Here is a 21,967-nt window from a genome sequence, read left to right as displayed (position 1 = left end):
CCGGTCAGGGGATCACAAAAGAAAATCTGAATACCAGCATTTAAATTCCCAACCCTTTCCGATACAACCACAAAATGTGACAGATTCTCCACTGAAGGGGGAAAAAAATCATAGAGCAGCATGCTGTTGAAAGTGCACACACACATACAAACACGCACAACTAAAAGATCAGATACACACCATGCACTCAAACACACACACACACGATTTGGCAAAATACTCCTCGGTAGTTTGAACTCGTCTCTCTCCTCCTCGATGGCAGCTTTCACTCTGCATTCCCTCTTTGAGTATTAGATCAGTGTAGGACAGGAGGGATGCTAAGTGGCTGCAGCTAAGATGGCAGCCGTCGCATGAAGTGAAAGCAAAGGACTGATATCAGCTTTGTTCTCCTTTTCTGTCCTCACTCCTCCACCTCCTTCTCCGCAGTCCACTGCTGATGAAAGTAAGGCAGGAAGTATTCAATTACATCACTATTTTTTCTTCTTCTGAGCTGCTGGCGGACAGCGCATGCCGCCGTTCCTCTCCTCTGAGCAGACACTAGAGGGCAGCAGGGACAAACACACGGCCAGATGACTCAACGCTACGGCTTGAAATGACACTCCGGTAACACACTGGCGTCTCACAAACACAAACAATAGCCACAGTTTTGTTAAAAAGGCTTTTCCGTGTCCTTCAGCGCGCTCCCGACCCTCTTCTCCTTCTTCAAACACATCCTTTAACTCCTCGTCTGTCTCATCTCGCAGGTTTTAAAGCGCCAGATGCAGGCCAGTCGTAAAAAACAGCAAAACACACACTCCGTGCTCGCTGCCTAGGCCATGTAGATGAAGGTGTTGATGTCCGCCTCGTCCCTCTTTATGTATTTGTGCTCGATGAGCCACTCGATCTGCTCTTTTATCATCTTTTTCTGAGGCAGAAACATGTTCTTCAGGATCTCCACCAGCTCCGTCTGCAGCTGTGCGTTGCTGATCCGCTTCCTCATCTTCATGATTTGGATGATGGCCTCCTGGAGAGGAAAGAAAATGAAATGTTAGAACTTTACAGCTGTGTAGACCAGGGATGGACGGCATTTCATTTATAGGGTCGTGCTGATTTAAACCTGGATTATACTCTGTTCCTGTTATAATTCTTTGAAGTCTGCCACCTGGGCACATGGGCATTTGGTGAATTGTGGCGTAAATTCTCTATGGACGAGTCTGCAGTTCCTCTAGTGGCCACTTGAAAAGATGTAGCTACGATGACATCACCCACTTTTGGACTTGATGAGGCCTAGCAGACTCCACAGGTCAGTATTACACCTGTCCATCAACTCCTGACTCAATCATGTGAATGGGTGAGTTTAAATAAAGTTATTTAGGGTGAAACTGGTAGTTGTTGGGCACTGAACCCGTTTGGAGCTAGTCTCATGTGGCCATTAGAGGAACTGCAGTTTTTGGCTTCCTTTTCAGCTCTAGAATCTGGCTCTTGGTCAGTCCCCACAGACTCCTCAGATACGTTAACAACCTTCTCCTATAAAACATTTTTGTCCTGGACAGTTTCACTCCTTCTCTGTATGAGAGTGTTTTATTTATTTATTTATTTATTTATACTAAATAACAAACCCATTTGGATTTAATCAGCACTAAAAGTTAAGGATGTTAAAGTTTATGCTTCAGTTTTGGTGAATAAAATGTGAAAAGTTTGAAAATGCAAAGTCTAGAAAACAATATGTGACGTTACACTGGGTATTTCCATCATTTATATATAGTTTATGGTTTGTTTGTATATAAGTAGAGCGCCCTCTGTTGGAATCAATTTAAACAGCATCTTGAGATTCCTTAAGATAAAGCCGACCTTCCTTGGTTTCTCTCTCTTTGGGATTTCTTTGTTTTCATTTTAGAATTGCTGTTTGGACATTTTTGGGCCAGTTCTGGTTGTTGAGCAGAGTTTTTACTCAAGAAAAGTACTGCATTACACATTACTTATTACTTTCCCCATATAGTTACTTTATACTTGTAGGAAGTAATTTGTACGGACTCACATTTTATCATTACTCTGTAAAATGTCCTGAAACGCACTGTCACATAATTACCAGTTAACAACATAAACCTGAGGCTGGTCTTCATAAATAACTACTGAGGGAATTTCTTGTAGTGTTTCATTGGAGAACAGCTGTTAGCGTTAGTATTTTGGCTGTGCAGATGTTCTGGTTTTTGAGCAATAAAAATAAAAGTAAGTTTATATTCCACTCAAAGTACAACGTCACAACTCCCACATACAAACTGAAATCAGCTCATTGCTTTCAAGTGAAAAACATGAAGAAGAAAAGAAAATCGTTTAATTTTTTTCAACTTTCGTAATGCAGGTAATGACATAACTATAACTGTAATGTAATTAGTGAATTTAGTACAGTCAGGCTTTACATTGCTGAAAAATGTAATGTGATAACGGCAACACCCAGCACTGTTGTCGAGCCATATCCTGCTCATGCCCCAGATGAGCTGATGAGAAGCAGCAGAGTTGAAGCATCTCTGCCCTGCAGCCATCAAGGCTGCACACAGTCTGTGTGGGCGGAGTGTTTCCGTACCTGAGTTCTGAGTATTCTGAGCTGAACGATTCCTTCATTCTCCTCTTCTCTCATTCGCTCTGTGGTCAGCTGCAGACGACCAATCAAATTGATCTTTCCCCGCTTCTGGACTTTGGAGTTTTTACTGAGAAAAATGTTGACATTTAGACACAGATCAGTATCTGAATATTGGGACTTACACAGCTGTGATATAGCGGAGAGCTTTAGTTACTCCGTACATGAGTGGATTATAATAACAATGAAACATTTAAACATGTCGACATCGTTTCCAGAGGTTAAGATTTGTATAAATGCCAAGACCTACATGAGAGAGAACTCCTGGTTGACGTAGAAGAGCGTGCCGTCTGTGAAGTCTTTGGGTGAGCTCACTGGTGGGTCGTAAGACAACACCTGCCTCTTCAGCTTTGGGAAGGCGACCAGAGACTGCACAGTGAGGAGAGAGCAGGAGACCTGAAGTTAAACTTTACCATCATTATCAGCCACAAATACTGCCAGTATATGCGTGTTAAAGGACAGCTCGACTCTTATTTAATCACCACTGATTTTCTGTGGGCATAACTGTTGCTTAAGTTTCATTCGATTTTTGGTTAGGATGTTTTTTGTCTTTCCCTAGAATCAGCAACTGGTGTGTTCTTAATAAGTCCATTCTTGGTCTGTTCCCATCTTAGGCGTTCACAGGCTCCTTCTCTGTGGAATTAGCTGCAAAATAAACCAAACCTAAAAGAGCTGCTCATGTTAAACAGCATTAAGCTCATTTTAACTGACCTGCAGACAGTTACTTCAAGGCTGCTGGAACATTACTGCCCCCTTGTGGTCAGAGATAACTGTGACAGTTACCTGTTACCATGTTTTTATGTCATTCAGCATTTTCATTATTGATACATGTTTAAACTTCTTTCGTGTTGTTGCATGCATTATTAATCTATGTAACCACTGCTGGTTGACCCGATGCCTGCCTTTGCCGGGACACTGCTGCAAAAGACATTTCTAATCTTAAGAGTCTTAAAATAAAAATGAAGTACAGGCAGTGGTAACAGCGCTGAGCACGGCTGATTCTGGGTTCAAACCTGCCTGTTGTCCAAAGAGTCGGGCAGGAATAGATGTCCTTTCACTTTTCAAACAAAGTTAGACACAATTTTACTTTTTTTTCTTTTTTTAAGTCTTTTCACTTTTTAACCAAATCTCAGTGTTGTTTAAACATCTGCAATCTCCACTGGGTGGATGGGTTTGCAATACAGGCAGCGTTATCTCTACTACAAGTTACGAAGAACTGATTCAACCTCAGTAACTTTTAAATCCTCTATGTTTCTGGTTTAACTTGTAAGTGAAGAATTTCGGTCTGACCCAGAGTGTTCGGCGTAGCTCTGCGTCGGGCAGCTCTGTGGCCAGTTTGAGGTTCTCGAAGCTGATTCGCTCTCTGGGTCTCTGATTCCAGGCAAACAACACGGCGAGCTGGAACGTCGTCACCTCCAGGTCGTACTGCCCCACTTCATTTTTAAAGGTGATCTGATCAGAGGAGAACCAAAGGACAAGGAAGAGAAGGCGAGTGTCAGTTTGGTTTGGCAGCCCGATGTCTTCTAAAGAGAAAACACTCGCTGAGCTGTAGAAGTGGGCAGCGGCTTTGCTAAAAAATACACCAGAATAACTCTTCAGTAGTCCCAACCAGCACTTCCAAAAGACAGTCAAGTTAAACTCTTTTTCTAACTTTTCCATGTGACCCAAAGAATCTCTGTTTGAAAACTGGAAAGTGTAAACGGAGGTGACCAGAAAAAAGATCACAGAGATAACAAAAGTCTGAAGGAGAAAAGTTAATGAAAATATGAGTAAAACTGAGAGAGTATCACCTGTCCTGTTTGATAATAAAATCAAAGATTTAGAGTTCCCTTAACTCCAAATATCAGCCGTTCTTCATAAAAGAAGGTGTTAAGAAACTAAAATAATCTTCTATTTCCTAATTTGTAAAAAACAAAAATACAATTTTATTTAAATTCCCAGAATCTCCCACACTGCTATATCTCTGGGCTTTTATTCTGAAATGTACAGACAGGAAGATGCCCTGTTTTTTGCACGTGCAGAAAAAATTAGAACAAATTTGTATGGATGACAGATAAACAAAGAAGAGAAGAGAAAAACAGAAAAATGTATTCAGATTTCAGTTTCCATTTTCCAGGAGATTCATGTTTTCTGCTCTTCATGGGAGCAGGAACTCTGCTTTATTCCACACACTCACAATGCCGTTGGACATGAGGTGATGCCAGTGGAGCTTCCGACCGCTGTGATTCCTCTTGTAGAAGTCCTCCACCTCGGGGATCAGGTCCTCCAGCTCTGTGGGCAGCGAGACGAAAACCTTCTCACTGCTTCGTGACCAGGCGCCAGCGTTCAGGATCTTAATGTTCACGCTGTCCGCTGCACGGAGAGGGAAAGATGAAGTGAAAAATCAAGAGAAACCGTTTACGCTCAGTTTAATACGTGACATGTCATAATCAAATTGTGTTTTAACTGTCCGAGACATGTGCGGCACCATGCTACACATAATATCGCAGACATATGGTATAGCTAACGCAGGTCAGCATAAAAATAGTTGTGCTGTATGCTACAGTGTGTGTGTGTGTGTGTGTGTGTGTGTGTGTGTGTGTGTGTGTGTGTGTGTGTGTGTGTGTGTGTGTGTGTGTGTTACCTGGCAGTGCCAGCTTGTTGTGTTTGTGCATCTCTTTGAAGACCTGATTGAGGTCCTCTGACACCTTGATGTCCTGAAACATCCTGGCAAGCTTGTTCACATAATCAGCAGGCATTCCTACTTCCTACAGCCACACACAGACACACAAAGGAAGGAAAAGAATCAGACAAACGGGTAATTTGGTTGTTAAACATCAGATTTACATCACATGGCATGATGTGATAAAATATTTAAAAGAACCAAAGTCTTCGTCTCTATCAAGTAACCAGTTTTTCTGCGCTGGGAAGAGCAGATGTTTTGCATAAGCACAAAAACATAAATCACTTACAGGAAACCCAGAAAGAATACAAGTACTTAAAACTGGCTTAACACTTTCCTTTTTACTAAAGCATATAGTTAGGGCTGGATCAGGTGACCCTGAATCCTTCCTTAGTTATGCTGCAAAAGGCGTAGGCTACTGAGTATGTTAATAGACCTCTCTGCATTGAATCATAAATATCTCTGGCTCTCTTCTACAGCGTGTCTTTTATCCTGTCTTCCTTCTCTCTCCCCAACTGGCAGATGGCCCCGCCCCTCCCTGAGCCTGGTTCTGCTGGAGGTTTCTTCCTGTTAAAAGGAGTTTTTCCTTCCCACTGTCGCCAAAGTGCTTGCTTATAAGGGGTCATTTGACTGTTGGGTTTTTCTCTGTATGTATTATTGTAGAATCTACCTTACAATATAAAGCGCCTTGAGGCGACTGTTGTTGTGATTTGGTGCTGTATAAATAAAATTGAATTGAATTGAACACTTTGTGTTAAGACAAAAACATGGATGTAATTTTTTGTTTAACAGAAAAAAGTTTAGAGTAATAAAGGCATGCTGATATTTGCTGAAACCAGGAGTGATTTTATGACTCTGCTGCTGAAAGTTCAACAAAAGCTGAACTCACTCTCAGCCACTCCACCATGTTCTCTTCAATCTCGCTGTCGGCAGAAATGTCCAGGATCAGGCGCCTGGTCAGGTGAGCTTTGTGGTAACGCATGAACACGTCTTTGTTCTGGACGTATTTCAGCACCAAGAGCTGCAAGGAGGGAAGAGAAAAGCATGAATCTGCGAGAGAACGAGAGAAGGGGAAGTCATAAATGGACTGACATGCTTTGAGATAAGACTCACCACTTCTTTGAGTTTGAGCTCGATTTCCTCTGAGGTCAGTTTCTTGCTGAGCGGGGTTTTCCTTAGCAGCATGTCACAGTAGTTTGCCAGCAGCTCCGGACACTTTGACTCCGGCTGAGTCTTCATTCCCACCCTGATTCAACAGGGAAATGCATTCACACATTTATGCGCACGCACGCACACACACATCAACACTGTGACCAGTTTTAACCAGCGACGAGCGATTTAAGACCCACAGTGACCAAACGTACCCTTTCTGTTTCATCGGCAGCTCCAGTTTGAAGATTGTGGCATCATTGACGACCGCTTTGTAAGCCTGCAAGGTAACAGAAAATACCACCGCACTGAGAAAAACAATTCTTAAAATACTGAAGAGCCCTGAAAACATTCAATTTCAGACAATAAATTGAAACAATTTTCGATTTCTTCACTAGTGGTTTAGGTAAAAGCACAGCAGACTAAAGATTCCCGAAGTCCTTGATAAACCAGCTAACAGCAGAACAAAATAACATGTGATGGTGTTTGATTTTTACTGTAACCCTAACAGAGATCCCAGCAGCCCCCACCTCCAGTAGTCCATGCTGTTCTGAGTTAAGACGTTCTGTTTATTTTAGCAGAAACCTCCTCGAATCAGCACAGATCAGGCTGTGACAGTACGATGAATCCACATGTGTGAACACCGGATCATTTTTCTTCCCGGTAGAGGACATTGGCTAAATAAAGCTACAGTTAAGTTCTTATGAACCTGGAGTATTCGTGCAGAACCCTCCTGCTATTCTGAAGCTGTGCTGCAGCACTGACACTGTAAAAGTGAAACCTGTTCACATGAACTTTGACCAAAATACCAGCCCAAACGCTCCACCTGACCCTGGCTCTGACCTGTGAGGAATGCTCAGGCCTGCACATTCTCATTTAAATATCGCTGGATATTAAAACTTAAAGGAGTGACTTCTTTGGAAGTCAGATAAAACAGACCTTATCTCTTGCTGTGAGGAAGCGTGGGTCATCCTGGAAAGCCTCCTTTACCAGCTTACTGAAGCGGTTAAACAAAGTCAGCAGCTGCTCCACATACTTTTCAGAGTCCTGGACAAACACACACACATTTAAAATGACTGAGCATGCTGTCAGAGCAGACCTCGAATATTAACTTTCATCTCTCATCTTTCAAACATGCCAACAAACAAAATACAAAAAAATTATTTTAAATCTCAAAAAGGTTTCCACTTATATCAGCTGATTTTTAAAATGAAGCCATGCAAGGTTTATTCATACTATGAATGTTTCCCGAGTACAACAAAGGAGTCAAAACCTTGAACTTAAAGAAAAAGAGCAACTTTCAATGTGCCAAATTTCACCCGTACACACTGTGAGGGCTGTAACTATGTTAAATGTATTTGCATGGCTTCATTAAATAGAAAACATTGAGCTGACTCTGAGGGGAACAGCTACAGGAACTGACTGATTTGTCTTCGAGTGACCGTGGTTGCTGAAGTGTGTGTTTGTGCACGTACAGTAGTGATAGTCTCGGCAGCAGCCACCATGTCCGCTAGTCCAGCACTGATGATATGCTCCTCCAGGTCTTTCAGCATGGGCTCGATCCCGTTGGGAACCTTGTCCATCAGTGAAAACATGAGGTGCAGCTCTGCTCCAGAGAAAATCAGCGTCACACACTGGACAAGAAGCACGTGGGATGACACTAAAACTTCCTGCTCTTTCTGGCTCACTGAAAGCCCAGATGGCTGAGGACTGCCATAATTCAAGTCCTCATAATGATTTTTGCCAACTTAAAGAGTAAGCTGAATTTGTTCATGAAATTATAAATCCTTCTACTAAAAAATACAACTTGTGTTGTAAATGCTCACGAGCCCTGACTGTGGTTGGTGAACAAACAGCTCTACATGTAGGAAACCAGAGCAGAAGCAGTTTCTATTTTTAAATCTACCCTGACCGATGCAGCAGTGAATTTCAAAGCCACTATTTTCAGCAGATGTTAAAATTTGTAGTGCGAATCAACCGAGTTAACTTCAGCAGTGACGGTGCAGAAGTACTCACTGACTGTCTCGTTGCGTTTGATCATTCCTGGACATTCGGCGAGGATCGTCTCTTTGAACGAGGTCACCAGAGCGTTCACGCAACACTCCATCAGCTGTGAGGACACACAGAACATACAGACTGCCGTTAGGACACGATATAAATTAAACAGCAGCACGTACATTTAACAAGACTCCAGAAATTCAGTGTTTAAGCTGAAACCAACACAGGAAGTGACCCTAAAAGAAAGGCCAAATGAAGAAAAGCAGACACAGGAGGGTTCAACACAACCAATGGACGACTGAGAAAAAGTTTAGTGATGAGCTGCTGAAATGAGGTTGTTTCCTCCAGTCGTACCTACGACTTCACAGGTGGAGTTGTTGCTACATTGTCTTGTTACACCTACACCTTCACACGTGAAGTCGTAGGTGTAACAAGATATGACAAGTTTTTTTTTTTTGCAGTCAGAAGATTTGAGTTAAAGGAAGCATACGCAGGCTGCAAAACATATTTAGGAGCCCAAGCAGGCCCCGTTTTTCCACAACAAAAAATGTGACAACAAAACAGAAGTTTGAAGCAAAGAGCCAGCACGGCAACCAAGATGGTGAAAGCAGGTGGAGCTGAGTCAGCACCAGCAGTACTTTTTACTGCAGTCAGAATTAAACCTGAGAAGGTAAAAAGTCCATGACAATCCTTTCTTCATGAAAGCACCTGTTCAACAAGCTTAAACATGAAGAAAAGCGTCTCCTTCCATCCACCCTCAGGTGTATCGACACAGCGACAGCACAACTCAATTAAAATCAAATGAAAGCCGTTTGATTTTAGGTGAACTCCAGAAATAAAAAAGCTGTCTCTCTTTCTGGCAGCGATGCCGGCAGCATGCAGGCGGGTGGCAGAATAAACTTTAATTAGCTTATTCATTATGTTCATTTATTCATTATAACAGTGGCTCTCAAATTGGGGTGCCTGGACCCCAAGGGGTCTGCGAGCCATATACTGGGGGTCTGCGAAAACATGTCGTGGCACATAAATACATGCGCATCACCCGGGGCTGAGCTAATTAGCACAATGGACACATTTTTAAGTCCAAGCCAAACCAGCTAAAATTAGAAAGTATGACGACAGTTAAGTTTGAGTTTGGCTTTATCGAGAATGACGATGGAAGACCAAAATGGGTTGTGTGTCTTCAAGTGGTAGCAAATGAAGTTAGCCAAGCTAAAGTGTAGAGTTTTATCAGCATGAGGATTGTAAGGCGGCCCTTGGAAAAATTTTAACCCCTGTAGGGAGGAGTCCCTGATTCCCAAAGTTTGAGAAGCTCTTATTAGTAATAATTTTAGCCCAAAGTCATCTGGGATGAGCTCAAGCCCTCCCTCGACCGTGAACTGGATAAGCTGTTAGAAAAATGGATCGCTGGATGGATGGATACTAATTATTGTGCAGATTTGGATCATAGAATCAAAAATATAAATCTGCTAATTTGTTGGTTATATAGATCAAGAAATACATAAATTATGAAGGCAAAGACATTAATATGACTTTTCTCCACAGGCCAATAATCTTATCTGTCCTACCCCAAATATAACGTGAGCAGATGATGGGACAGTTTGGAAACATACGTTCAGGACAGTAAAAGAACTTTCTCACTTCTGTTCCTCTTAAAGACACTTACTGCTTGAACAGAGTTACATTCACGACGTGTTTCTAGATATCTAAGCGCTCTCTTCTCCTCCTCCCTCAGCTTCGCATCTGCCTGTAAGGAAACACACAAAAACACAGAAAATGAAGATTAGGCTCAAACAAAAGCTTTTATTAATGCACAAAGCCAAGAGTACAACTTTATTCTACCCTCTGTCCTCAAAATGTTTTAAGTTGGACTTCAGTATTCATTAGTGGGATCATTTCATATGTATCAGTACTATTGTGACGTACATATTTCATGTAGTTCTGGACACCGTTCTGCTGCAGGTAGGACGGCGCCTGAGTTCTGTAGAACCTCTCTGTAGAGTCCAGGTAGGCTTTCTCAAAGTTATCCCTGTAGATCTGCAGCTTGTCCTCTGGGTTAGAGCAGAGGTTGACTGGTGGGAGAGAAGTAAGAAAGTGTTTATATATATTTTTCAAGATTTTTTTTTATAAATTATGATGACATATTGGGGCTACTGAAGGGTGAACACAGTTTGTTTCCTCATAACTTGACATTTTCAATGTATATTTTTACATTTTTTTCCTTTCTAAATTTATCACTTTGATTTCAAAAATACTGTTTTTGGCTCTTATTATTATTATTTTATCTTCTCTTCCGAGGCAGATTTGAACATCCACCATTCATGGGTTTTAAAAATTGGATAAGCAGTGATGGAGACTGAGGAGAAGCACAGCTTCAACTGGAGACCCACCAATGCCCCGCCCCCCTTCGTGTCTTACCATATGACTCTCGTACACCTATCACGAGCTGAGAGTCAAAGGCCTCGCCCAGCCGCTCGGCGTGCACCAGCTTCATGGCGCTGTCCTGCAGGCGACTCTTAATGTTTGAAAAGATCGACTCGTTCCACGTGTCCAGCATCAGCTGCGAAAAATAAGGTGGGAGTTAAACAATAAGCTACCATCAGTTTTCTGCAACCTGAGAATAGTGAAGCCGAATTTATTTATGAAGCGCTTCTAACAAAACCTCCTGCCTGCTGAGTCACACTCCCTCACCCACAACATCCCCCTCACTTCCGAGACCTTCCTCACAGAGATCAAATAAATATCGTATGAGTCATGCTTTAAGCTGTTCACTGATTCGAGACTTTGAGGCTAACTGACCCTTAGCTGCTCTCCACCGTCTACGTATAACAGTTAAAATTCAATGTTCTCTTCTGCGTGAGCCTCTTACTTTCGCAGCCTTTCTGCCTTTTACTATTCTTCCACTTTGATATCTGCCCTCCCTACTAACCTTTTCCACTTATGACTTTATAAAGTTCATAAAATACTTTGTCTTCTTTCATCTAATCCCCTCCTGCTTTTTAGCTGTTCTTCACAATCAGCCGTCCACACCAGCCACCGTGTTTTCCTTCTGCTTCCTTTTGTGCTTCTGGTTCCTCAGCTCATATGCTGACCTCTCACCTTGCGAACAATGCTGTCCTCCATGTTGGTTTTCTTGTTGCTGCCTTGTTTTCCCATCAGTGTGATCTCCAGCTGACAGAAGGGTTTGGGCAGGATGTCGCACTGGGTGAAGAACTTCCTCCACTCCACAATGTAGGCTTTGAGGAGCGCCGTATCGTCCTGATGGCTCAGCACTCGCTGCGAAGACAGAGGTGATGTGGATCAACCAGAAAACAAACAAACAAACACACTCAACATGTCTGTGTTTGTCCCTTTCCAGAGTAAGCATGACAATTAAAGGTCACATCTGGTGGTTTTCATGCTTTTTATGGTCATGTGTGCTTCTAGTAATTGATTAGTCTCTTATTTTGCACTAATTAGCAGATATCTGTGTCTGTATAGTTGTACAGTATATGGATGCAGCTTGATAACCAAACCACCTAGCTGTCAAAATTTATTTATATAGTACTAAATCACAACAACTGTCATCTCAAGGCATTTTATACTGTAAACAGTGGACCTGGATGTGAGAGCCCAAATGTCTGATGAGGTCACATTGAAACAGGATTTAACCTTCCAGCTCCCCATCACCGAGTCCATGACATGTTGTGGGGAAAATCACAGTTAGCAAGTAAGTGTAAAGAGTCTCCTGGTCACTCTACTGAAGCAGTTCCCTTGTCTAAACCAATCACAGTACATGTAGAAAAGGGCAACTTTGGACAATGACCCAGCCTAATCCTCCTGACATGATCTGCGTTCATCTGCTTACAGCTTGTGCTTGTTTGATGAAGTCGAGGATGTCGTCTTTGAGGGCTTGGTGGATTTTGGCCGGTCCTTTGTCATCCCATAGACACACAGCATGAACATCTCTGGAGGACAGAAAGAGCACATCTGTGAGGCATCAGACCTGAAATTGTTTTCATGTAAACTTAAATTTAGAGTAATCTAAGCTTCTTCATAAAGCTCCTTTCTAGGTCTGAGGTCACAAACTGCCTGACAGTAAAAAGTGCAAAGACAAAGCAAATACAGCTGCTTTACACAAACACAGAATCCCCCCTAAAAGAGTCTAAAAAACTGTAACCCAAAATACCCACAGGTCTTAATGACAGTGGAAAACCACATCTGTGTCCACATGTGTTTAGACATCTTTCTATTATAACTTTCTTTAATAACATCCAAGCTCCTCCGTGCACGGATGCTCGTGTTGCAGCTCAGGCTTATGAAATTACTCAAATTTAGTGCAACTGTTCCAGATTCACTCCCTGCAATGCTACTGCATTTGTATTCAGCTCAAATAATTATTTTCCAATTAAATCCTAATTAAAATACAAAGACATCCACTTTAAATAATTTTTTTAAGTTCAATAAATCTGTTTACGTGCTTAATTGAGTTACATCTCAATAAAATACTTCTGGCTGTCCCCTTATTTCCCACGAGGTCACCACAGCGGATGGATCTGCATATTTCATTTGGCACAGATTTTATACCGAATGCTGTTCCTGATGCAACCCTCCCATCAGCCAAGCATTGAACTGGCACTAGGAGTACATTAGATTGTGACTGTGATCTTTACAAATACATATCACATTAAAATAAGAACAACTGTGAGATATTTCCTTCATGTTCAAAAGAGAATAGTCCAAATAAGCCCAGATGCAGATACTGTTCTGGATGTGGAGAAAATATTGTTCGTTGGTGGATCAAACACTGGTGGGTTGAGCTGTTTTCTTGGATACTGAGTTTGGGGACTTTCTCCTGCTCACCACGTTTATTTAATCCTTCTCACCTGTAACTAAGCACCTTACATATGAACGCTCTCAGAGCTCCTGTCTCCACATGAAACATTATAAACTTTCTAATATTTCCATCAACTGTTGGACCAATCTCTCTTCAAATATCTTTGGATAAGATAAGAAGTTGCAGTAAAACTCTCCGCGTTCCTGTTCTGCTATTTTCATCATATTTCTCAATACCAAATGACAAGTCACCAACTTCCTCTTCACCTCTTTTGGCCTCCACACAGTTCAAGTTTAGATAGTGCAAAAATCACAAAAAAAAGCCTTGCAGGGCTTTTTAACCTATGAATCACGCGATCTTCTGCAATCTTTGACATTAGACTGAAGGCTAGATAAATGAAATTCTCCAACAAAGCCGTTATAAGTGCTGTGCTAAATATGAATGTAATCCTCTGTACAGCTCTTAAATCCTGAAATAGCACTTGCTGCTTTCACGCCTTTTATGATTTAACACAAATTTTAAAGTCAAAATCATCATATTTCATGAGGAAACAGGTCAAAGCACCGGAGAAAATATGCCTTTATCCCCTTGTGGGTTTTACTTCCAGCTGCTTGTTGCTTTCTGTTCTATGAAGCCTGGAAACACAAACTCCACACTACTTTGAGGATTCCCACATCTTCAGCCTTTGTAAGACATGTTTAATGCTACTGTGCATTAAATTCCAGACCAGTTTTATAGTTACCAAAACAGAAAAAACAAGAGTCTCCAGATGTTCAGTTTCTGTGAGCTGTTAGGTGTCCTTGTTATTACCAACAACAAACTGCTCTGAGATGTTTTGGGCTACATCAGCTGCAAACGTGCTGATGTAAGCTGTCTAGTCAGAAATGTTTTAAACTCTGGACTAACAGACTTCACAGAACAAAAAATAGGGTTAAGTCTATTTTATTGCCTCCCATTGGGGGTAACACCCAACATGACCACACATGCACACATGAAACAGGCACATTTTAGTAAGTAAAGACCTCAATTAACTGTTTAATTCACAAAAGGACAAAAATTCATATAATGCCCATGTTTACACAAAAGGAACTTGCACCTCCTTCAAGAAACCGACAGAGTTCATGGGCCTGTCCACTTGTGCTTTATGGGAGGAAATTTCAGAGTTACCTGTAACTAAACTACGAATAACAGTTTTCTCTGAGATTTCCACAACACACTGGTTAGTCTGGAATCTAGCACAAGGATTTGTGTACAGAGATAACAAAAAAAGGTGAGCTAACGCATGTCAGAAAGGCTGAATTTAAAGGGACTGGCATTTATACCACGTTCATATGGACTTCTGATTACCACCCACTTTACTTCCCGAGGAACAACTGTTCACTGAGCTATTTCTAATAAATGAATCTTAAAATAATTATATTAATACATTAGTTTTAGGTGAACAGAGGGCAACAACAGTGACGGCTTCACTTTCTCAAGGTTCCATATGTAGAAATGAATTTCCCCATTTACTTTCTCCACTGACCTTTTGGAAAATCCTAAATTGAAGATTTTTAAAGTTTGAACCAAACAACCTGCTCTGATTTGCATCATGACCATAAAAAGATGTGATTTTGAAAAAAATGGTACAAAACCATGTGCATAATTACTTTTAACTGTGAAGGAACTACTCATTACATAAAGGACTACAAATCCCAGATTCCACAGAGAACGACTTCCAGCCTTCTTGAGTTTATTCCTTTTCATTATCGTGGTGAGTGCAGTAAAAATAGCCTCGCACTGATATGCTGCAGAGCTTCATTCCCGACTAATCACCGCTCTTGCAGTTTCTGAAGTTTTGCGTTCACTAAGTGACCCAACATGCACTGGTTTAAACATTTCCATGGTAACAGCAACCTGCACCAATCAGTCGTTATTTAAATTTAGAATTGTGGGTCAAACAGTTCTTCTTCATGACATTGCAAATAAAATGTGTTTTTTTGGTTAAAACACAGCTGATATCGTATGGACGTGTGCTTTCTACAGGAGCGCCTAGCATCATTTCACAATATTTCAGCTTTAGTGAGTCCACTTCTGGTGGTTACAACATTATGGCTCATTATCAAAATTCCTGTGGAGGATGTGAACTGGATTTTTACTTCCAGAATCTCACTGTTGTGCTCTATAGATACAGAAGCTTTAAGACTTTTGAAAGATCTGCAGGACCTGTGAAAGCATTGCAGAACAATAACAACACCTGTTGAAGAACACCTGCGTGAAAATGAACTAATAAAGCAGCTGTTTCCAGAAACGTCAGCAGCTACTGTGTAACTAACGGACAAAGCGAAAGAGCATCACTTACGAGAACAAGTCGAACCACTGTTGCTTGGTGACAGCTTCCTGTCTGAGCAGCTTGAGGACGATGGGCCGCATCAGATCCCACTTGTCCTCAAACTGCAGGGACCCCTTGTTCTGCAGGAGAGACACGGGATGGGTGGGAGTGGGAGGAAGAAGAAAAACAGCCATGAGAACAGAGGTGTGAAGACAGAAAGCAAGACTAAGCAGAAGTACGCAAATACAGACACACGATGACAGGCAGTAAAGTTTAATATTTTAAATAAGACTCATAAACATGCGTGTGGCACCTGTGGTAACATTTGCTGTTCAGCTGCACACATTTATATAAGAACTGGAAGAAGGAAAAGACGACTTTAGAGCAGAGGTTTTCAAACGTTTTTGTTAAAGTCACAGCAAAGTGCAAAAAAAAAAAAAAGCTTTTGAGCCCCAACTCTGTCCTGACTCTGGGGACAAATATGTGTTATTACGTTTTTTACACATATGCAGATAAGAGGAAACCAATCCAAGCGTGTGAGAAAAGACAACCACTTAGCTGTACTTGCACTTTGTCTTCTCTTTTAAATAGCTATGCACCATTCCATTTATTTGAGCGATTTTTTACTGCTGAAATTTCCCAACTCTGGGATAAATAATTATAATGTAAAATAAATTTTATCATCTTATTCTTTAGGAGCAGATGATCCACTCTAATCTAATAACATTTAAAAAAAAGAAGCTTTTTTTTAAAAGTAGTAATTATTTGTTAAACCCCCCCGAAAACCTAACATTCATTTTGGACACAACCCTTCAATGTGTGTTTTAAATACAAATTCTGATCTATAATTATGTCTTGATGCATGTATGTTGTGATCATTTTAATTGAATTCCCTTCAGCAGTTTGACCTTAGTAAGATTAGGTAACATTTAGCCATTTGAAAACAGCATGAACCTAGGTTTGTTTGCATGAACCTCCACTAGCATACAGCCTGTTGTCATCACCTAATTTATTTATTTTCCATTTGCTCGGTTTCAAACCATCCACCACATGGTTTTCCAGCCCTCTGTGAACCTTTTTTTTCTTTCTTTAGCTGACGGTAGAGCTGGGCGATAAAACGATAACGATATGTATATGCGAAATAACTTTTTCTCGATAGAAAAATTAAACTATTGCGATAGACCTCATCTCTCTTGTCCTCTTAAAAAAAAAAAAAAAAAAAAAGAACAGCCAATCCAAATTAAGTAGCGCAGAGCCGAACCAATCACAGCCGCAGCGCCACGTCACATGACTTGTTTGACAGCACAAGCGCCAAGGCGCACATGTGTATTTGTTTTGCAGCCGGGCCGCCCAGGTAATGAAGGAAATGAGTTTGCCGACTAGAGAAAAATCAACCGAGAGCGTGAGCGAAGGTTACCAAAAAAAAACAGATGATGGTTCCAATGCTGGAGAGATTGTCAAACGGAAGGGCCACAGAAGTTCCGTAGTGTGAAGGTATTTCGCTATTTCAAGTCTGACAAAAACAAAGTAGCGCGCACTGTAAATTGTGCCGAAAGCAAGTCTGGATATACAATAAAGCGGTGCATGCTCAATCTCTGACTGAAAGCGCTAATTCATCATTCGGCTTTTGTCAGACTAAAGTAACTGTTAAAACTGTTTGAAAAGCTAAGCTATACAACAAGGAGAGATTGATGCTACGTCCACACGCACCGGTATTTTTGAAAACGCAGATTTTTCTATGCGTTTGCACCTGATCCCACACGTGAACGGCGTTTTCAGTCACTGAAAACGGAGATTTCTAAAAACGCCTGCCAGGGTGGATATTTTGAAAACTCCGCTTTTTGCATTTACGTGTGGACAAGAAAACGGAGAAAACATAGCGTCAAAGGTGTGCACCTTTTTGACGCCACACTGTGCGCCACGTTATTGTTTCGGTGAAATGAATTTCTACAATACTGTTACTGTTAATTGTACTCTCTGCAGTGTTTAAATGCTTACATATACACACATAGTTACTGTCCCTCCACACATACGACGACTCGGTTCTGTTTCTATGCCCCATCTTTGTTTACTATTTCCTACCGAGGCTTCTAGACTTCTGATTGGCCAACAACACGGTTAGAATATATCGCCACCTGTTGCTTTGGCATGTTCCTAGCAGCGTTTTCCTTCATTTCTGCGCTACGTGTGGACGGATTATTTTTGAAACGGAAAATCTCCGTTTTCAAAAATACCCCCCATATGCGTGTGGACAGCCTGAGAATTTCCAGTTCTCAGTTTATTTGATATTGACAAAAGTTAGTCAATTTTGTCTGTTCTTCTGTAAAACGACCTAAGATTTATTTTTAGAATTAAAATTTTGTTTCTAAGTGGAATTGACAATTTAGTCTGTTTTGTTTGTTCTATTTTGAAACTTAAACGCTTTAGCGGCTGCCTTTTGTGTAGTTTACAATATTTGCCTTTATCTGAAACTGAAGTCTCATGTTCCTTAAGTACATCTACCCTGTTGAACTTATTATGGGAAATAAATATTTTAATTAAAACAAGCTGCTAATTATTTCACATTTTACTTGTGAGCAATGGCACATTTAAATCTTACAAATATAGTTATTTGGCTTATATCGTGATATATATCGTTATCGCCTGAAATGAAAAAAACATATCGTGATATGAAAAAATCTTATATCGCCCAGCTCTAGCTGACGGGGATCGGTGCTGGTAGTCAGCTGTGGTTTGAGCCACACACGCAAAACAAACCCCAAAACAAAATGATCCTGTTACACCCACTTTGACTTCCTGGTTTGTCTCTCACACTCATAATCCCCATCATCCAGTAACTATGCAAACAGACCGGGCTACCTATGACAGAGGTTTTCTCCCCCCCCCAGGGGAAATGAGCGTGTACAAGCTGCTTACTTTATATGCAATCTTACACAGTAATAATAAAAGATTGGTTGTTTACATCATTTGGGAACCACAGGTTTAGAGTACTGGAGCACTTCTCATACCCGTTCTTCATATCTGCCCATCCAACACTTCATTTAAGCAATCAAAGCAAGGTTTTTGGAACAATGACTCGATTTTAAAGCACTCTGCAATGTTTAAGGACATTCATGGATTTTTATACATTTCAGCACTTTGTTACGTTTCTGTTCAAATGTACAGCCCTATGCTCACTGTATTTAAGCCAGGCTGTTTTAGAAAGTGGGAAAAGCTCCCGCTCACGATTTTTCTTCTTGACCTTTTCAACTACCTCTGGACCGTAAAATCAGAGAATTGTGGTGGAGAGAGAATGCTGCTCATCTGCTGGAGCTCATAATCTGACATAGATCTGACCAATTTACGCTCCTACCCCCACCTACAGCCACGAGCTCTGGGTAGTGACTGAAAGAATGAGATTGTGGATACAAATGCCGGAAATGAGCTTCCCCTGAAGGGTGTATGAGCTCAGCCTTATAGACAGGGATAAGGTGAGGGGCTTTGTGATTTAGGAGGCACTCAAAGCAGAGCTCCTGCCCCTTCACATTGAGGACCCAACCTAGGATGCCTCCTGGGTGAGGTGTGTCAGGCATGTACAGCTGGGAGGAGACACTAGGACAAGCTGGAGAGATCAAGTCTGTTTGAAAAACAGCACATGTGTTAGCTCATCAAGTCTCCCAAAAGTGTGACAGCAGCCAGGGTCAAGGGTCAGAGGGGAGGGGGTGGGGAGCCGCCTGTCGAACCTGTCAGGTGACTGTGAGGCAATTCTATAAAGGGATAATTATGTTCAGCACCGACCTGACCGCCTCTGTCATAGGTGACCCGGTGTGTTATTAACGTTTGCTGCTGGAAGACATTATGTTTAATGGAGGCTTTTGTAGATTTAGCAGGTTCCGGTTGCAGAGGGCCGGTGTCGGTTTACCGGCTGTTAGATCGCTAAAATCAATAAAGAATAAAGACCTGGCCAAAAGAAAAGTATTTACGGTTGAGCTGCGGGGTTGACGCGATGTCCTATCGGTTGATTTTCTCCCCGAGCCGTGTTTCCCATGCTCTCCGGCTCCGGCTGTCGGTTCGTCGTCGCCGGCTTCAGGTGACCGGCTAACGGCTACGGTTTGGCTCGAGTTAAGAACCGCAGGAGACAGGCTCGGTTCTGCTTCTGCTCTGCTGGAGCCATACACGAACACCGGGCCAAACGGACTCCGATATTAACACCGGACAGACGACAGCGGTGACAACTGTGACTTCAGGCGCACCTATTTGTGCATTTAATCCGTCTATTTAAAAATTAGCGCGCTTTTATGCAAAACACGGCACCGACAGTACATATCTGCGTTAGAGGCGTGAACACACACTGAAACGGAGAAACTGAATGTGCACACAAGCATAGGAAATGCGATATATTCGAGAGCTTCTTACCTTTAACAAATTAGACGTCGCCATGTTTCTTCAACTTATCACCTCGCAGAATCTCGCGAGACTCCTGCTGCAGCCGGCTCAGCATTAGGTAATGTCAGCCCGCACAAAAGGAGCGTTTTTACTGTGAAATCTTCCTAGAAACCTTATTTCACGCACACACGAAGGGGCGGAGAGCCTGTTCTCTTAGATCACGTGCCACAATTAGTCCTAACAAGTGCAACAATAAAATTGTGTAATAACATGGACTTATAACAACAACAACAGTATTAATAATAATGTTGACTCGTCTGTTTTGTGATTGCTGTATAACTTTTTTTTGGAAAGACTTTGCAATGGGTTAGGATTATTATTTTAGGGTGACATTGTATTAATAATCTTTTTATTTAAATAGTTAAGAGATAGTAAATATTCACATGTTATAGTGTCTATGTTATGCTGAATATTGGAGAATGCCATTTCCCATTTTAAATCTTGTACAGAACTGACATTGACTTTTATTCTTAATCTGAAATTTAGCTGCTGATGGGTGGAGAGGTTTAAAGTAAATATTATTTATAGCAGTTATTTCTGTATCTGAACAAAGAAACAATTTCTAGTGCTTTACTGAATTATCTGGATTCATATGCAAACCTTTTTTTTACTATGAGATTTGCTTTCATTACAAACATTAACATGTTCACAGTTTTCAATCATTTTTGTGTAAAAAGGGAGTTCTGGCATCACATTTACAACAGATCTTTATGCCACACTTGGCCGGTTTAGCAGGGATGTGTTGCTGAAACTGCACCTGCCTCTGAAAGCTACCAACTGTTCATCCACACAGAAATCTGTACAATGGAGAGAGTATTTGGGTAAAAAGGCTAGACTATCCAAATATCCCTGAAGGCTTGTTTGTCCATGGCCTACCTGCCTGCTCTGGCTTACAGGTGTTAAACCTGCACATGCACATGTTGTAAATGTGCAATAAGACTGCTATATGTGCAATTCTTCTTTTGACGAAGTTGTATTTTTGTATTTTCTTACTCAGTTGTATATAGTATTTGTATTTCCATTTTATTCTATTGTATATATTATTCTATTCTATTTTATTCTCTTGTATATGGTATTTTATTTTATTTTATTGTATTTTATTGCTTTCCAGTGTTTTCTAATTTCTACATAACTTTGCACTTTGCTGTAACAAAACAAATTTCCCACCTGTGGGACTAATAAAGGTCATCTTATCTTAGGACAAGTAGACTCACCTATAACATAAGAGGAAAGACTTCCTACAATTAATACCACAGGACAACTTGGTCACTTGAAGGTTGAACAGGTGACATCCTCAAAAACAGAAAATCATCCTGATATCTTTACAGTGACAGAAGCATAAACGCACATAGGGGAAAAGGTACAAACTGCTGCCTAAGAATGCAGGAAATGCAAGAAAACCTTCTGGTCACTCAACAGACCCAAAATGAAACCCCCCACATAATTTCACTTGTGCAAATATAAACATCCTTTGAAATTTCTTTGTGGAATCTGACCAGTATTACAAATAAAATAATCATGTTATGTTCCCAAACCTTATTTGACTGAAAACCAAAGAGGTTAAGATGTCCTTGTTTATATATATATTTTAAATGTGTTTTATAATTTCAGTTTTATATGTTTTTTAAATTCTATCTTAATATTGAAAGCAGTAAATCACAATTGTCTAAAGTAGTGCAGTGAACACTAAAGTGGGGAAATATTAACTTAGATTTAAGTAACGATCTATACGTCATGATTAAACTATATTCTTCACCATGGACATTTGCATACAAAAAACAGGACAAAGGACTTTTTCATCTCATCAGTGGTGAAAAGAATCCCAGTGATGACTTTAAAAATATATATCCTTCATCATCAGTTCTTATCTTTTAGTCTTCGGCGCATACACACGAACAGATAAGTGAAGGAGTAATCTTTGCCCTCTAAGGCTGTTAATCATTCAGCTCTGATACCGTGAAGGTGGAGGAGCTAAAAGCTTGAAGAGAG

General features: G+C 41.0%; 1 protein-coding gene across 2 annotated transcripts; it reads right to left on the bottom strand.

Annotated features, from left to right (window-relative positions):
- Positions 1–20,070, bottom strand: LOC116320343 (cullin-5-like). 2 transcript variants are annotated; one of them, XM_039622458.1, is made up of 19 exons: positions 19,949–19,972; positions 15,584–15,693; positions 12,274–12,373; positions 11,526–11,702; positions 10,845–10,986; positions 10,353–10,498; positions 10,093–10,173; positions 8,445–8,538; positions 7,904–8,034; positions 7,368–7,475; positions 6,644–6,708; positions 6,393–6,525; positions 6,169–6,300; positions 5,241–5,364; positions 4,794–4,969; positions 3,908–4,069; positions 2,868–2,986; positions 2,564–2,687; positions 1–1,003 (listed from the first exon to the last, which is right to left on the bottom strand). In XM_039622458.1, the coding sequence occupies exons 1-19, from the start codon at positions 19,970–19,972 to the stop codon at positions 809–811; spliced, it is 2,343 nt and encodes a 780-aa protein (XP_039478392.1). In that variant the 3' UTR covers positions 1–808. The 2 variants fall into 2 exon arrangements, with proteins under 2 accessions (XP_039478392.1, XP_039478393.1); XM_039622459.1 differs by lacking the exon at positions 7,368–7,475 and having other exon boundaries at positions 19,949–20,070.
- Between the last annotated feature and the right edge of the window lie 1,897 nt (positions 20,071–21,967).

This window comes from Oreochromis aureus, linkage group 14 (genome assembly GCF_013358895.1).
Source record: "Oreochromis aureus strain Israel breed Guangdong linkage group 14, ZZ_aureus, whole genome shotgun sequence".
NCBI classification, from domain to species: domain Eukaryota; kingdom Metazoa; phylum Chordata; class Actinopteri; order Cichliformes; family Cichlidae; genus Oreochromis; species Oreochromis aureus.
This window is presented reverse-complemented; position numbering and strand designations above follow the sequence as displayed.

What these genes read in the sequence shown, in the direction of transcription:
- LOC116320343 (XM_039622458.1), bottom strand. Translation starts at nt 19,972, where the DNA reads ATGGCGACGTCTAATTTGTTAAAG. An exon ending in AGGACAGCATTGTTCGCAAG is followed by an intron (nt 10,987 to 11,525) that starts GTGAGAGGTCAG and finishes TATTTTTCGCAG; the next exon opens with CTGATGCTGGACACGTGGAA. An exon ending in CAACAAGCTGGCACTGCCAG is followed by an intron (nt 4,970 to 5,240) that starts GTAACACACACA and finishes CTCTCCGTGCAG; the next exon opens with CGGACAGCGTGAACATTAAG.